This window comes from Scyliorhinus canicula, chromosome 17, assembly GCF_902713615.1.
Source record: "Scyliorhinus canicula chromosome 17, sScyCan1.1, whole genome shotgun sequence".
Lineage (NCBI taxonomy): Eukaryota > Metazoa > Chordata > Chondrichthyes > Carcharhiniformes > Scyliorhinidae > Scyliorhinus > Scyliorhinus canicula.
In genome coordinates this window covers 42631970-42649418 of record NC_052162.1, presented here as the reverse complement: position 1 = coordinate 42649418, position 17449 = coordinate 42631970, and the positions used below count along the sequence as shown (strand labels likewise).

The following is a 17449-nucleotide window of genomic DNA, read 5'->3' as shown; positions in this document are numbered from 1 at the left end:
AGCATTTGTGCATAGCAATCAGGAGGAGGAACCCTAATTTGTTTCCAAAGACAATGAGGTGGCACGGTGGCAAAATGGTTTGCACTGCTACTTCAGTGCCAGAGACCTGTGGCCTTGTGTTACTGTGTGGAGTTTGCACTTTCTCCCCGCATCTGCGTGGGTTTTGTCCGGGTGCCCTGGTTTACTCCCACAGTCCAAAGATGTGCAGGTTCGGTGGTTTGGCCAGGCTATATTACCCTTTGGTGTCCAAAGATGTGCAAGTTTGTTGGGGTTACAGGGATAGGGCGGGCAAGTGGGTCTAGGTAGGGTCCAGAGGGTCGTTGCAGACTCGATGGGCCGAATAGGCTCTTTCTGCATTGTACAATTTCTATGGTTCTAAGATAGTTATTGATGAAATCAGCTAACTCGGTTTGCTGAGAGTTCCATGGTCTGTGTAACTTACCATCATATGATGTCATTCATTGGGAGAAGCAAGATGAATTGAACAATCAGAAATATATTTCTTTGCTGTACAAGTCAGAGATATTTTCATTGATACAAAAATAGCAATGACAAAAACTGCAATAATGTGTCTTTCCTCGACTGGTTATAATACATTCATCAAGAAATTGCTATTGTTTTGTCTGGCCTATTATTAAGTTTTAACTTTCTCACTCGATCAAAGTTTATGTATGTTGGGAATAGCTGTAAAACATGTTGAGCTTTACCTTGCTGATCATGTGTTGTTGCAATAGCAATCCTGTTCTGTACGAGAGGATCACAGATCCAAACTTCTGTCATTGACATGAAACAATTGCTGGAATTGTTTTATAGCACTTAACTTGATATAAAATGGAGGATTGATACAATGATATTATCGAGCAGATATGTCACAAACGTGTAAATGTTTTACAGCTGCCTGACTGTCGAGTGTCAGAAATGAAACCATCAAACTGTCTCATTACCCAGAGCACTGAATTTTGCTGCAACATTTCATTAGGTACAGGCTGCCACAGGTAGGCCTATTCCAGGCAACACTATTCCTCTAGACCAGTTTTTCATGTGTGGGTCGCGACTCGCGGGCGAGTATCGGGAAGGCCGCAGAGTGATCATTGTGGTGCTCCTGCAGTGATCCCAATTGTGGAGGAAGCGCCCAATGGGCGCTATCGATATTTCTATTAAGAATGATGGCTGCTGCTGCTGCCACCGCCTTTTAAATGAGAAGGAAGTGAGGCTGCTTGCGGTCTTCCAGCCATAAGCGGCAGCAGCGAGCAGGTCACGTGCCCTGCATGCGCACTTGACGTCAAGCGCCCTGTATGTACGTGCTTTTGGCCCCAAATCATGGAGGAGAACTTCTTTTTCTAGCTGCTGGCGAGCAAGGCAAGAGGACTGTGAAGGTAAATCAGTTTCTTACAAGAAAGAGACGGCTGGAGATACAAATAGGCAGAATACCTACAGGCCAGGATCTCGCGTCTGAATCTGCTGGAGACGGAGCGCTCTCCAGAGTGGGAGAGAGAAATGGAGAGAGAGAGAGAGAGAGATGGAGAGAGAGAGATGGAGCTCTCGCCATCTCTCTCTTTCACTCTCTCCATCTCGCTCTCTCACTCTCTCCATCTCTCGCTCTCACTCTCTCCATCTCCTGCTCCATCTCTCCTTGCTCGCACCATCTCTCTCTCTTCATCTCTCTCTCGCTTCACCTCTCTCTCGCTCCACCTCTCTCTCTCCACCTCAACACGCCGGCTTAAACCTCTCTTTCCTACACTGGCGTCAGCATCAACATATTATCGAGCCTAAAATGCTCCCTCAACTGGTTTCATAACCTGACAGTCGACAGCACCACCGACTTCCCCGCATACATCCCTGGGGACTAACAGCAATAGGGCCCTCAAACTAGAACCCCTGCAGGACTCCTCCTCCAACCTAATACCCCTCCCCCCCCCCCCCCACATCTTTTACACATTCATTGCATCAGGTTCTAGAGTGTCAACCCTCCTTTTTGTCTCTGCCTTTGGAGAAGATCCCTCTTCACCCTCGGTACCTTCCCGCCCATATGAACTTCGCAATCAGTGCTGCCACCCTCCAGAAGAAGGCCTTAGCAAGAAAGATCGTAGGGAGTCAAAGACAAACCGGAACCTTAGCAGCGCATTGATCCTTACACCTGCACTCTCCCTGGAAACGTCAAGTGCAAAGTGTCTCACTTTTTAAAATCCACCTTACCTCCTCCACTAATGCTGTCAAGTTCCACCTATGCATCGTGGCCTGGTCATGTGTCACCTGAATGCCTAAATATCTGAACCGCTCTCTTGCCACCTTGAACGGTAGTGCCCCCAAATTTGCCCGGGCCCCACCACACCCGACAATTTCAATTTGTACTACAAACTCCTTATTTCGTATACTGTGCACATTTAGGTACAACACCCTCAGTCCTGTGTTGACCACCCCACCCCTCTTCTCATAGTTATTCCCTTATCTGCTGTGCCGCTTTCCATTCTCTCTGTTCTATTACCTGTTCTGGAAACTTTACTAACCTCTCCTGAGCCCTTGGCCCCATTAACTAGTTTAAAGTCCTGATCATTAACCTGTCTTCTATTGTGAGTCTGCATGAGGTTTGCAACCCACAACCCACAACAGCCATGAACATTTATCTCCTCAATCTCCACTTGGAAGCTGGCACATGTGCACCCAATCAACTGACTTCCTAATTCCATGAGAATTACTTGATATCACATTCTTACTAACACTATCTATGTTATCCCAGCTAGAAGTATCTTAGCTAACAACATGGAGTCAAAAAGCAAATTGAGTTGTGGCAGAAGAATTCACACCAGGATATTGACCCAGAAACTCATGGCCTTGACCTTCACCACGCTTCTCATTTGCCATTATCCTCATTGACTTAATTATTTTCACAGAACTTTGATCTTTTGCCATTGCTCCTCTCCATCATTTTTCTTAGGTACTGCTCATCTCCCCCAGCTGCTGTGATGGTCCATATGAAAGGAAAGTGCAAGATAATAATGGGTGGGCAAAGACTGAGAAGGGAATGGAATCTTATTTTCATGGTGCACAGTCACGAAACTGGCAGTGTGATCTTGCCACCTTTCATGGTGATGGGGAAAGGAAATTGAGTTTAGTTATTTATTAGGACTATTCATTGTAAGGTAGTTTATACTAGGACTCTAGTACTTTGCAGCTGGAGTTTTGACAGGTAGCAGTCAGAAGCAGCAACCTTAATATAGTGTGACTATGATTCACAGTGCTCACCTGTAACAATATTAAAGAAGTCTTGTTTTTGTCACAGATAATGTAACATGTGACAGATTAATTTGAACCTGCAGAGCCCTCATCATTGAAGTTGCCTCGAACTAGTCAGTTTTTAACCCCCGAAAGAAGTACATGCTACAGTTCTGATGGCATTGATGGATAGAAAAGACAGTATGCAGATATTCGATGAATGCGATCGAGTCTCTGGAGAAGTTGTAGAAAAGGACAAGCTGGATAATACGAATCTTAGATCTTGTAGGTAGTGAAGGTAGTGAATTGTGTGTCTGGAGTCACATATTCCAGATTGGGTATGGATGTCAGATTTCCTTCTCTAAAGAACATAAGTGAATCAGATTGTTATTTTTAATCACTTTATGAATTGCAGATATATTTAGTTAACTGAATTTAAATTCCCCAGCTGCAATTATGGGATTTGATCTCGCATCCGATCATTAGTTCAGGCCTCTCCCATAAAGAAGTTGTGAACTTGAACAAGTTCAAGATTAGAGTGCTGCTCACGAGTTCGATCCCAGCCCCGCCTCACTGTCCATGTGGGGAGTGCACATTCTCGTGGTCTCACCCCCACAGCCCAAAGATGTGCAGGGTAGGTGGATTGGTCACGCTAAATTGACCCTTAATTTGAATTTTAAAAAGAAAGTTCAAGATTGGAGGACAGGTGAGTAAAGCTTTTAAAGTAACGGATTGGCTACTGTTTGATTGCAGGTTATTTGAAATATATCACAGTGGTAGGTCTGGAGGCAAGGAGTTAGATCACATACCAGAAGAATTTATCTTTATACAGAGTCACCCATGTTTGGAAATACATTGCTGAGGCACAGGGTTAGGAGGTGGGTTAGGAGCTGGGACTGGAAGAAAAATTACAGATTGTCACGTTTGGGCAGCATCCATTTCACGTTCCCACCTCCGAGGGACTTTGCCACGATGGGCGGACAGCTAATTATGCTCAATTAATTACCCACTTGGCAGAACAGGCTTGAGGGATGGAATGGCCTACTCCTACTCTTCATTTGAATGTAAAAGTGTGACACTGTTGGGGTCTTTCTGACAGAGGATGGGCTGCCAATGAGGGCAAAGCCTGGTCAATACCTTTTAGGTTGTCTCCTGGCAGCAGGGAGAGCAGTGGGAACGGGTGCACAGGTGACCTACACCTGCTTTAATTCTCTCCCCCACCCACCCTGCACCATCCCACCACAGCTGAGGGGGGGAGGAGTAGCGGGCCACAACCGCCATCAGCATTTTGTGGAGACATTCCTCCACCTCCGACAAAGTGGCCTGATAACTAGCCAAATTAAATTTTTTACAACTCCAAGATTGCTTCCATTTTGAAGTGCCCTTGTGTTTCTCCTGACTGCATCAACAGCATCCACTTCACTTGATGGGACTGCCACTGGACATTGCTGCAGGATGTCCTTGGGACTGCTGGTTTTCTGGTCCATCCACCGTCCCTAATTGGACTGCGCTCACAGAGGCAGTGGCTTAATTGCCTGCCTCTGTGAAGATTGTTACCAATATCCCGCAAAAGCCACTTATGGGTTCCCCAAGTATTTAGGGAGGAACCTGACAAATTTCTAAAGAGAACTGTTACCAGATATAAGTTTATGTTAGCGTTGCAGAAAGCCACAGACTTTTCAGCCCACTGTGTCCACGCCAGCCATCAGGCAGCTGTTGTAACCTGCACAGATCCTATTGGGTAGCTTACCCCATGGATCATGGGGAATATGAGCTCCCTCAATAAGGTTGCAGGGCAATCGTTGACCTTTTCTATTGTATAAATACACCCGGCCAGTTTGGTTCCGGCTCGAGAGTAGATCAGTAGCGAAATACTGGTGCTGTGTAAAACGTAGTGTAAATAAAGTTTTCTTTGACTTGCAAAATCGTGTTGGACTCTTTGTGGCCCTCACAAAAGCACCTATCTACTATAATATCATTTTCCAGCACTTGCCACATAGCGATGTCTGCTATGGCATTTCAAGTGCTCATCTAAATACTTCTCAAATATAGTGAGGGTTCCCGCCTCACCCAGGAGTGAGTTCCAGATTCCAACCACCCTCTGGATGAAAAAGCTTTTCCTTGTATCCCCTCTAAACCTCCTGCCCCTTACCTTAAATCTATGGCTCATAGTTATTGACCACTCCACTAAGGGTAAAGGTTCCTTCCTATCCGCCTCATCTATGCCCCTCATAATTTTATTCAACCCTCAGCCGTCTCTGCTCCAAGGAAAACAACCCCAGCCTATCCAGTCCCTCTTGATAACTGAAACATTCCAGCCCAGGCAACATCCTGGTGAATCGCCTCTGGAACCTCTCTCGTGCAATCGCTTCCTTTCTATAATGTGGTGACCAGAACTGCACACAGTATTCCAGATGTGGCCTAACCAGTTAGGTTGATTCCATGAGGGAGTCAGAAGAATTACCCTTTATTTTCTCTCCAGAGGTGATATGATTAGTGACTAATAAGATGATATGTAACTTTGCACCATTAACTAACCTGGTGGGATAGGCTTGATGGGTCTAATTGTCTATTCTTGTCCTTTTGTGAGCTTATGTGTACCAATGAATCCATGCTCTTGGGGATGCTTTTAACTGATAAAGATGCTGTTACCTCCATTCCATGCTGGACATGTATTTCCCATGGATGCAAACTTTGCCATTGTTTTGATGGTGAAAGGACTTACTGCTCTGGCAAATTTCTCCAATGGTGGCTTTTAAGGAGTTGATAGCATAGAAATGTAATGCTGTGATCACCTTCATAGCCAAGGGAAGAGCTATTATGTCATGATGGAACTTTACTCAAGATCACACTTGAGGGAATGAGTCAATGATTTCACTAATGAGTTACAGATCTTGAAGGCAGGTAAGAAACAACTATTCATCGACCCCTTTCCTTCAATGGTTCACGATGATACTTACAGTAAGTATAAGACACTTGAAGGTGGAGTACTGTATCGGGAAATTACCTTATTCGTTTATAGCCTAGGAACGTTAGAAAGTAAATTACAGTTTTCGCTATATTTTGAGCTCTCCAAAGAACTTGTTGTAAACCATGCTTTATAAGTTTTATTTTACCCACCTCCTTGTCACAGGTAAGACTTCATGATGTATCTGATCCTGAACCCTTTGAAAAGCCTATTTTCAAAAACCGTCATTGTTGTTTATGTCAAAGATACTTCTCATAAACAAGACTTCCTGACTTTAATTGTTTTTGGATCCTTTGGTGAGTCACTTTATTATCTTTCCTTCCGATAATTAATGCATACTTCTGTCTATGTTTTGTATGTTAATCACCAAAGTTTAACCATGCATGCCTGATATTATCATCGATTAGTTCCTTGTAGTTGATACTCCGATATTAAAACCATTGGTGAGCCATGCTTTCTTCTCATAGTACCCCACTGATCCCGTTTATCTTGGCAAGCCAGTTAGTTCACCATACAAGCGAGTTTGATTACTAACCTTTAACTCCCCAAGACATCCAGCGTATTTCCCAGAGTGTTCAACAGTCCCTTCAAACTATTTCATGTACCCTGCAACTGTGTCTTTAATAAGGACACGGGGACTCCACACTGAGTAAAGAACTAGATTTATTTACAATACGATATATCCTGGGCGGGATTCTGTGATCCTGAGGCTAAGTGTTGTTGCCGCCGGAAAAGCCATCGTGTTTCTTGACGGCGTCAACACGGCCTCAGGATCAGCAATTCTGGCCCCTACAGGGGGCCAGCGCAGCACTGGAGCAGTTCACGCTCCAGCTGCTGATCCTGGCGTCAAATAAGCGCCACGGGATCCGCGCATGTGCAGCGGCACCGGTGCCACGCGCGCATGCGCAGTGGCTTCCTTCAACGCGCCAGCTCCGACGCAACATGGTGCAGGACTACAGAGACCTGTGTGGAAGAGACAAGGCCCCCAGCTAGAGAGGCTGGCTTTTCGGTCGGTGGGCCCCGATCGCGGGCCAGGCCACATCGGAGTCCCCCCCCCGCCCCGGACCTTTCAACTCCGAGGTCCCGCTGGATGAGAGCAGGTGTGGACGGCGCTGCGGGACTTGGCGTTTTTATGATGGCCGCTCGGCCCATCCCGGGCCGAGAATCGGTGGACTGGCCGCGTAGAGGGCCCCTGATCGGCGCTGCGCCAACCACGCCGACTCCAATGGTGCTGATTCTCCACTCTGCGGAGAATCACGTGCCGGCATCATGGTGGCGTGGCGCGATTCGCGCCGTCGCTGGGGAATCTCCGGGCCGGCCCCGGGCTGAGAGAGTCCCGCCCACAGTTCCCGGTAGATCTCTACCAGGTCTCTTTCTGGTTGATGCCTCACTGGCGAACCTTCTATACATTGGTTAATTAGAGTTCCCTGCCCCTAGCGGAGAGTTCAAACTCGGCAAAGACCACGGGGAAGATAATCATTCCCATCCCGTAGGTCCCGTGCAGGATGTTACAATGTCCACATCTTAATATGTGGCTGCTGGGAAGAGAACGCCAATGCAACTGCCTTCCTTCTTGACAGGGACTCCTCTGCTTTCCCAAAATACAAGGGCCGGGATTCTCCCCAACCCGCGGGGCGGGCCGTACCGGCGTCGGGTAGCCCGGAAGTTGCGGAATCCTCCGCACTTCCGTGGCTAGGCCGGCGCTGGAGTGGTTCGAGCCGTGCCAACCGGCGGCGAAGGGCCTCCGCCGGCAGGAGTGAGTTGGCGGGTGCGCGGGAGCACCTGCGTGTTCTGGCGCATGCGCAGAGGGTTTCTTCTCCGCGCTGGCCATGGCGGATTTTTACAGAGGCTGGCGCGGAGGGAAAGAGTGCCCCCACGGCACAGGCGCGCCCGTAGATCGGTGGGCCCCGAAGCGGGCCAGGCCACAGTGGCCGGGTCCTCCCGTGCCCCCCCCCCCTAAGGAACCCGCTAACTGCCCTCCGAGACAGGTCCCGCCGGTATGGACCTTGTGTATTTCACGCCGGTGAGACCGGCTGAAAACGGGCGGCTGCTCGGCCCATCGGGGCCCGGAGAATTGCCGGTGGGTGGGGGGGGGAGGCAACTGCCAATGGCCCCCGGCGCGACGTGATCTGCGCTCCCGCCAAAAAACTGGTGCCGGAGAATTTGGCAGCCGGCATTGGAGCAGCAGCGGGGGGGGGGGGGGGGGGGGGGGGGGATCGGAGAATCCCGCCCATGATTACCATAGAAATGATGAAAGAATTGTCCATGCTTATTACAAATGAAATTACAAGTTTCAGAAGTGTTGCCAGAAAAGGAGAATAGTTGTAGCACTACAAAACAGCAAGTACCAGCAGGTACAAAAACAAAGTGCTGGAGAAACTCAGCAGCTAGGTAGTTCTGTACTGAGGGCATTACAGATATCAGAAGTAAGAATGGAACACCGCTTTACCTGCAGTAAGAAACAGGCACATCAATCAGTTAGAAATTTCCAAAGTTCAACAGAAAATTCCAGAACCCCTCTCTTTTTAATGTGTGCATGAGTAAATGGAGAATTAGTGTCTTTAGAACATAGAACATAGAACAGTACAGCACAGAACAGGCCCTTCGGCCCTCAATGTTGTGCCGAGCAATGATCACCCTACTCAAACCCATGTATCCACCCTATACCCGTAACCCAACAACCCTCCCCCCCCCTTAACCTTACTTTTAAGGACACTACGGGCAATTTAGCATGGCCAATCCACCTAACCCGCACATCTTTGGACTGTGGGAGGAAACCGGAGCACCCGGAGGAAACCCACGCACACACGGGGAGGACGTGCAGACTCCGCACAGACAGTGACCCAGCCGGGAATCGAACCTGGGACCCTGGAGCTGTGAAGCATTTATGCTAACCACCATGCTACCGTGCTGCCCCTTTAGCTTGTGAGTTTTGATTTTTTTTTTTCCACACCATTCAGACATTGAAAAACATTTGTAAGTATTGATTTTGGATAACTCAAACTCAGGCTATTGCCTGGTTTCAGTGAGGTGTGCTCTCTAGTAATTGTATTTGTCAAAAAGTAACATTTTCAGCTCTCCACTCGTGAACTGCAAAAGACCCTTATTGTTTTATTATCTCGCAGAGTATAAATATCAGCTGAGGTAAACTGGAGCTTGTTGCCTGCAAAGATGGTGAAAGGGGAGATGATCAATGATTTCAAAACAAAAATTGGATGGGTACTTGAGGTAAATCAACTTGCAGGGCCACAGGGATAGATCAACTGTCATTGATTGTTGTAAAAGCCCACCTGGTTCACTCATGTTCGTTAGGGGAGAAAATCTGTCATCCTTACCTGGTCTAGCCTACATGTTGTCTTGTTATGCTCTTGGCACTATTTACAATTCTCCTACTCGGATTCACCACTACTGTTAATCCTTTTATAGCTACTCAGACTGACTGACGAACCAGTCTGCTACAATCCAGGTGGTGGGTGTGATGTTGAATCAACCCTGTGTCTGTACACAGAGTGTCTCCACTGGAAAGAGGAAGATCATGTGTGCTGTGTCCTTTTTATATGGGTTGGTGTAATGCCCCCCTGTGGTAGTGTCACCTCTGTGTGTATCGTGAATGCCCATTGTTCGTGTCCTATCTTACTGACCTATTGGTTGAGTGTCTATGTGTCATGTCTCTAGTGCTCCCTCTAGTGTCTAGCTAGTCTATGTGTACTTGCATTAACCCCTTGTATGTCTACAGTGATGCATATCACCACACATGTAACTCCAGACTCACAGCAATGTGGTTGCCTCTGAACTGCCCTCTGAAGTGGCCTTGTAAGCTACTCAGTTCAAAGGCAATTGGGGAAGAGCAACAAATGCTGGCCTTGCCAATGCTGCTCGTATCCCATGAAAGAATAACCAGTGGGGAATGGGACTGATTGCATTGCTGTGAGAGAGATAGCATGGGCTTGAAGCGCCAAACGGCCACCTCCTGTGCCGTAATAGTAACTCTGACTCATGACTCGTAATGCAGGATAGACTATGTTAATGTATTGGTGCACAAGGGTCATCTTGAAGGAAAAAGGAAGCATTTTTCAACTTGCAATCACAATTGTCTAGAGTTAGGTGCAACATGGAGAAGCAAGTATGTTCATTGTTGGTTTCTGTCTTGTTCCTCAACCTCAGTAAGTGATAACTTTATTTCACTTCTTCCTGAAAAAAAGTCCTAAAAGGTTTATCATGTAATTACGTTAGCTTTTATTTTTGTCCCAGTATTTTCAGTGATACCAAATGCCGAACCCGTCTACTAATGAACTATATTATATCCCTGGAGGTGTTATTTTTAGTTGTCTGAAAAGGATGTATTATTATGTAACTGAAGATGACAAATCATGTATTGATTCTTGAGATTAAACTAAAATGTGGTGTAATGCTGCATCAGAGTACAGCAGCTGCCAGATTTCATCAGTCTGTACAGATTGAGCTGGTGTTAATTAAGTGGGGTGTAGGAGCACAATGGTTGACATTGGTCCTTCTTGGTTAGGGAGGGGAATATCTGTCAACGTCGGGGCTACATTAGGTTTCAATGAAATTGGGCTTAGCTGTAATGACCATAATGTTAAGACCATAAATAACCTGTTGATATTTTGTCAGCTCATATTTGAATGATCACTTTGGCAATTCCCTATTAGCTGGAAGGTCTTGTGACAGCATACCACAGCAAAAGTCAACACTATAATTTTTACAGCGTATTTATTCCACTGACGGTAATCACAATGCCGTACTTTTAGTTTTTTTTGTGGAGTTTCCCTTTAATTTGAAGACTGTTTGGCTTATTGAGCAAGACCTTGATACTTGCATTCAGTGCACCTCAATGGTGTTGGTAGTTCGCAAAGTTGTTCTGCTTGAAATAAATGGAGTCTTAGACCATAAGACCAAAAGGTATTTTGAGCAACAACATTGAATGCAAATGGATAGTGTTTATTCCTTTTTGGCAGATGAAAATGACTGCTCATAAATGTGGATGTTTTAAGTGGTGGGAACTATATAGAATGCTAGGTGTTTACCTGGAGCTAGAGCTGTACACGTTAGCAAGAGGTTAAAATGATTGATGTAGAAAGCATGAGATTTGCATGTGGGAGTCCACATCCGGTTCAATATATAGCAATTATATCAAAGCACTCAAAGATGTTTGTGAGGATCATTTCCAAAAGTAACGATAAGCAATGAAGCAGCCCATATCCAAATGCAGTAAGACCCAGACAATATCCAGGCTTGGGTTGACAAGTGGCAAGTTACATTCGCGTCACACAAGTGCCAGGCAATGACCATCTCCTACAAGAGAGGATTCAACCCCTGCCCCTTGACATTTAATGGCAACACCATTGCTGAATCCTCCACAACCAACATCCTGGAAGTTACGATTGATCAGAAACTGAACTAGGCTAGCCATATTAATACTGTGGCTACCAGGGCAGCCAAAGACTAGGAATCCTACTGTGAGTAACTCACCTCCTGATTCCACCCCAAAGCCTGTCCACAATCTGCAAGCAAAAGTCAGGAGTGTAATGGAATACTGTTCACTTGCCTGGATGAGTGCAGCTCCAACAACACTCTAGAAGATCGACGCCATCTCGGACAAAGCAGCCCGCTTTATTGCTCCCCCTTCAGCAAACATTCAAACCCTCCACCACCGATGAACAGCGGCACTCATAGAGCACACAGCGCAGAAGGAGGCCATGTGGCCCATCGAGTCTACAAGATGCACTACAAGATGCACTCACCATGGTTCCTTAGACAGCACCTTACATACCCTCGAGCACTACCATCTAGAAGGAGAGGAGCAGCAGATACCTAGGAACCCCACTATGTGGAGGTTCCCCTCCAAGGCACTCACCACCCTGACTTGGAAATATATCACCGTTCCTTCACTGTCGCTGGGGCAACACCCTGGAACTCCCTCCCTAACAGCACAGTGGGTGTACCCACACATCAAGGACTGCAGTGGTTCAAGACGGCTACTCACCACCACCTTCTGAAGGGAAACTAGGGATAGGCAATAAATGCTGGCCTAACCAGTGACGTCACATCCCATCAATGAATTTAAAAAATGTACAATAAATTTTAGTAAAGTTCTTGAATTTGGTAAAGGAGAAGTTTATTCGAAGTATAAAGAATGCAAATGAACTTAGGAGGGCAGCACGGTAGCACAAGTGGATAGCACTCCGGTTTCACAGCACCAGGATCCCAGGTTTGATTCCCTGCTGAGTCACTGTCTGTGTGGAGTCTGCATGTTCTCCCTGTGTCTGCGTGGGTTTCCTCTGGGTGCTCCAGTTTCCTCCCACAGTCCAAGGACATGCAAGGTAGGTGGATTGGCCATGATAAATTGCCCTTAGTGACCAAAAAGGTTAGAAGCGGTTATAGGGATAGGTTGGAAGTGAGTCCTTAAGTGGGTCGGTGCAGACTCGATGGGCCACATGGCCGCCTCCTGCGTTGTGTGTTCTATGAGAAGGTTATTGAAAATTGTAATCCTACCGCAGATAAATCTTAAATTGCTACAGTATTCTCATCAATGTGTTCAACTGTTCCTTAAATGGCACCAAGGTTTTTGCTTTCTGGAAGTTCATTTGCTACAGAATGAGGGTTGGGAAGTAACTGGAAATGTGAATGAAAGTGAACGTACGGCAAGTGATAGATTTGTGCGAATGAACTCTGATTTCGCTATCGGGCCCGTGCAACCCTGGAAGCCAACAAGCAGGAAATCTACTTTAAGCTGCATATACACAAAGGCTAGAACGATTTGTAATAAGGGGCGGGATTCTCCGACCCCCCCCCTCCCCCGGCTGCTCGGAGAATCGCCAGGGGGCAGCGTGAATCCCGCCCCCGCCAGCCGGCGAATTCTCCGGCACCGGAGATTCGGCGGGGGCGGGAATCTCACCGCGCCGGTTGGCGGCCGCTCGCAGCGCCCCCCCCCCCGGCGATTCTCCGACCCACGATTCCCGCACCTTTGGGGCGGGCCGACGCCGGAGTTCATGCCAATCCATCATGCCGGGACCTCCCGCCCCGCCATTTACGGGAGAATCCCACCCAAGATGTCTGAACTTTAGATTGTTGTGGTAGTAAGGACTACGGCATGAGAAGAATACCATAAACAAGCCTGCTCCCTGAAAATGCTATTCATTGTGTTCTGGAAAAAGAGGAAAGGAAAGGTATTGGCACAACGCTTTATTTTTAAGGTGCATGGGAGGCTCGGAATTCCTACACTACAGCAGTAACTGCACTTAATTCATTAGCTTTAAAGAAATTTGGAATGTCCTGAGGTTGGGTACGCACTATATAATTGAAAGTTCTAGGAAAGTTGGAAAAGGAAAACCAATCTAAAAAAACGACGTTGGCTACATGTTTTGAATAGAAGTGCATCACATTAGGGGCTAGAATTGACTGTCGGGCAAGTGCAAGGTATCGGACAGTTTATTTATAGACAGGTAAGAAGGGATGTGTGAAAATAATGGAGGAATTTCCTAAGCATAATATAAATTGTTAATGCCGCAATGTTACTAAATGTAACGCAGAACTGTCTCGTCACCCGGTACACCTGGGAAGCTACAGCACTTTTTCTTTGACATATTCCCTGAGATGACACCCAGTGACATAACTTACATTGCCAAAAATAATCAGAATGGATTACTCACTTTGATATTAGTAAGACGGAGGTTAAGTGAACAATTTTCCAGAATTGTATTTCTGCCAAAAAGAGAGGGGAATGTGATTTGTGATTTGTAATGTACTGACTAAAGGATAATTAAAACTTCCAAAAAAAGGAGTGGAGCCAACCTTAGAATCCATTCAGGGGAAACTGAATGCTATGATGGGATAAGAAGTGGATTGTAGAATTTCCTGAGTAAAAGCTTTTTAACCCAGCATCATCCAAACTTGCCTTCTTATCTTCTGAAATAATTTGAATTTTTATGACAGCAGATTATCACTCTTTCCATAATTGAGCGTCAATGGTCAGAAGTGCTTTGATTGCAAAAGCAGTGATGCATCATATTTCCTTCTAGTTGGCCCAGTGTTTCAACACATGATACTGCGTCAGGCACACAAAGTAGGAAGGTCCCAAGTTCATTTTGTTGTGCGACATTCTGAATGTGACCAAATGCTGTTAAAATCAGCAAGAATTATTTTAGTTGTTTCAGTTCCTGTTTGTTGTCTAGTACGCATGCTAAATTGCTTATCGACATGATTACTTTAATTTAAAGGGAGAATTGAGGGAGGTTTGGCCAGATAACCCATCTGCTGTTATGGATTGTGGGAGGGTGGGAGTTGGTTAGGAGGAAGGCAATTCCCAGTCCCAGAGGGGGAGTTATCGACAGACCAACAGTGGGCCAGAGGTTTTTACTCTGTGCTCACGATGAGCGCCGCTGCTCATGTTATCTATAGCAAAGATTGCGTAACTTGCTTGATTATTCATGCATGGCTGATGGTCAACATTTCTCCTAACTCCCAGGCAGCCTGAATTAGCCACAGTATTAAGGGCATTAGTGGCCTTTACAGTCTCCATTTATACACTGCCAGTGAGAAAGATGACCTCAGTCAGGTTTGACTGCGTAACTCATTGATGAGTTTCTTGTGAATTGCAGCCTTAGCAAATGCTATTGCTGGGTCAGGAGCACTATGGTTTCAGGTTGGAGCACTATGGTTTCAGGTTGGAGCACTATGGTTTCAGGTATTAGGGGTTTCAGGTAATAGGAGTGAGTGCTCGATACCTCCTATGCTGGCTAACTAGTCCGAATTCCTTCCTATTCCTCATTCTCTTTGTCCAACTCCAAAAGGAAATATTCGTAAAGGAAATCGTATAGTCTCAGTGATAAAAGTTGAGAAGCTAAATATTGAAACCCCATAGCAGAGGACAGACAGCCCTTCACTCTTAACAGTAGCAAAATTTAAAAAAATCTAAAAGTGATATGGAACTTAAAATAAGTGCCAGTTCCCAGTGCCAGTTATAATCCTTTAAGTTTATTTTTGCATTTAAGTTGCTGTCAATTATCAGTAGATGCGGGTTTTATATCGCTGTTCTTAATATTGGGCAGGAAAAGAAGCAATAAAGTGGGATAAATTTGACATTTGTGATCATGTAATTTGTGTATCATTTCCCTTCCACTTGTCCAACTCTGGGCCTGTGCTTGCTTCTGCCACCATCATTCTGGCATTAAATCATCCTGAATGGCATTATTTTCAGGCCACAGTCAGCCCCAGAACCACCTGGAATCCAGAGAAAGCAGCATGGACAATCAAACTTTATTACTGCTTAATATTTTCACATTTTCACAGAAGCATAGAATTGTTACAGTGCAGAAGATGGCCATTGAGTCCATTGTATTGCACAGGCTCTCCGAATGAGTGACATTCTCCCACCTTCTCTCCATTCTTCTGCATATTCTTTCTTTTCAGGAAAAGTCTAGTTTCCTTCTGAATGTTTCAGTTGAACCTGCCTCCCCTACACCCTCAGGCAGTGCATTTCAGACTGCAGCACTTGCTTGAAAACACTATTTCTCATTGCTTTTGCTTTGCCTTAAATCTGTGCCCTCTTTTTTTCAGAATTGCAGAATCTTTACAGTACAGAATGAGGCCATTCACTCATCGAGTCTGCACTGACTCGCTTAAAGAGCATTCTACCTAATCCCACTACACAGTCTTATCCCTGTTACCTTGCGCATATTTATTTTCAGAGAGCAATCCAATTCCTCTTTGAATACCTTGATTGGCCCTGCCTCCACCACCCTCTCAGGAAGTTCATTCCAGACTCCAGCCAGCCTGTGGGCAGAGGAAATCACCTTCACATCACTTCTCGACCCTTTCATGAGTGGGCACGGTTGCTCCATATCTATTGTGTCCAAGCCCATCATGACTTTGAATACTTCTATCAAATCTCCTCTTGGCCTCCTTTTCTCCAAGGAAAACTGTCCTAACTTCTCCAATATAGAGCAGCACGTTAGCACAAGTGAATAGCACTGTGGCTTCACAGCGCCAGGGTCCCAGGTTCGATTCCCCGATGGGTCACTGTCTGTGTGGAGCCTGCACCTGCTCCCCGTGTCTGCGTGGGTTTCCTCCGGGTGCTCCGGTTTCCTCCCACAGTCCAAAGACGTGCAGGTTAGGTGGATTGACCATGATAAATTGCCCTTGGTGTCCAAAAAGGTTGGGAGGGGTTATTGGGTTACGGGGATAGGGTGGAAGTGAGCGCTTGAGTGGGTCGGTGCAGACTCGATGGGCCGAATGGCCTCCTTCTGCACTGTACGTTCTACGTTACTGGTTCCTTGCCCCTTCTCATAAATGTGTGTAAAGATTGCCTTCCATTACTTTCCTCACCAACTGGCTTTTTGAAATATAACATGGATGACTGAATTTGGGGTTACTTTGTGGAAATATTTTCCCATAACAGAGAAAAATAATGTGATGATCAAAATGTTGGTAGTGTATTTTTTAAAAAAGCCTGTTTGATTACCTGCAGAGAGACACTTGTATTCGGTCTTCATTCTGCTCTTCTACGCTGATACCACTAATTTGTCTTTTTCTTTGTCCAGCCCAAAAAACTTCATTAGTTGCTGGACAGCTGATTGATAGCTGCAAAAGTTGTGTATTCTTCCAGAGTTTCTTCCTAAGTGGATCCCCAGAGAGTATCATTTCATATCCTCTGTTTATGTTTTTTACAGCTGATTCACTTGCACTGACTGTTCCTATGGAAGTGACAGGGCAGTTGAGAAAATCAGTCAGTATTCCTTGTACCTATCGTCCATCGCCTCTGTATGCTGAGGTAGAAGTCACTTGGTACATTAATAGGTACTCCATTATCATTCGAAGAAATGAATTTGGTGATTATATTCCACGTTTCAACAATCGGAACAGAATAAGTATTAAACATAATCCTGGATCTGGTGATGTTTCGCTTGCCCTGAAAAATCTGGCGTACAGTGATCGAGGAACTTACACTTGTGAAGTAAGGTGGCTCGCTAAGCATGGATTAAACCAAACAAAAGAAACTGCACATGTCAATTTAATAGTGCTAAGAGGTACGTTTTTTTTTGACTGTTGATTATTTCGCTTTGTAATGCCAATGATTAGATATAACAAGAACCAGAAAAATTGCTGATAAAATGATCTTGCCTGCTAGAATTTAAGCTCTCAGAATTATTTTCTTTCTCAATAGATTTGTAGCAGGTAGGCCACAAGACATGGGAGCAGAAGTAAGACATTCGGCCCATTGAGTCTACTTTGTCATTCAATGAGATCATG

At 45.7% G+C, this 17449-nt stretch overlaps 1 protein-coding gene across 1 annotated transcript in view; it reads left to right on the top strand.

Annotated features, from left to right (window-relative positions):
* Positions 1-17105, top strand: part of LOC119952137 (non-POU domain-containing octamer-binding protein-like) — a 128462-nt gene extending 111357 nt beyond the window's left edge. The window contains exon 10 of the mRNA XM_038775720.1: positions 16870-17105. Coding sequence (XP_038631648.1) covers positions 16870-16887 — 18 coding nt within the window. The 3' untranslated portion in view covers positions 16888-17105. The remainder of the gene's footprint in view (positions 1-16869) is intronic.
* Positions 17106-17449: the final 344 nt, after the last annotated feature.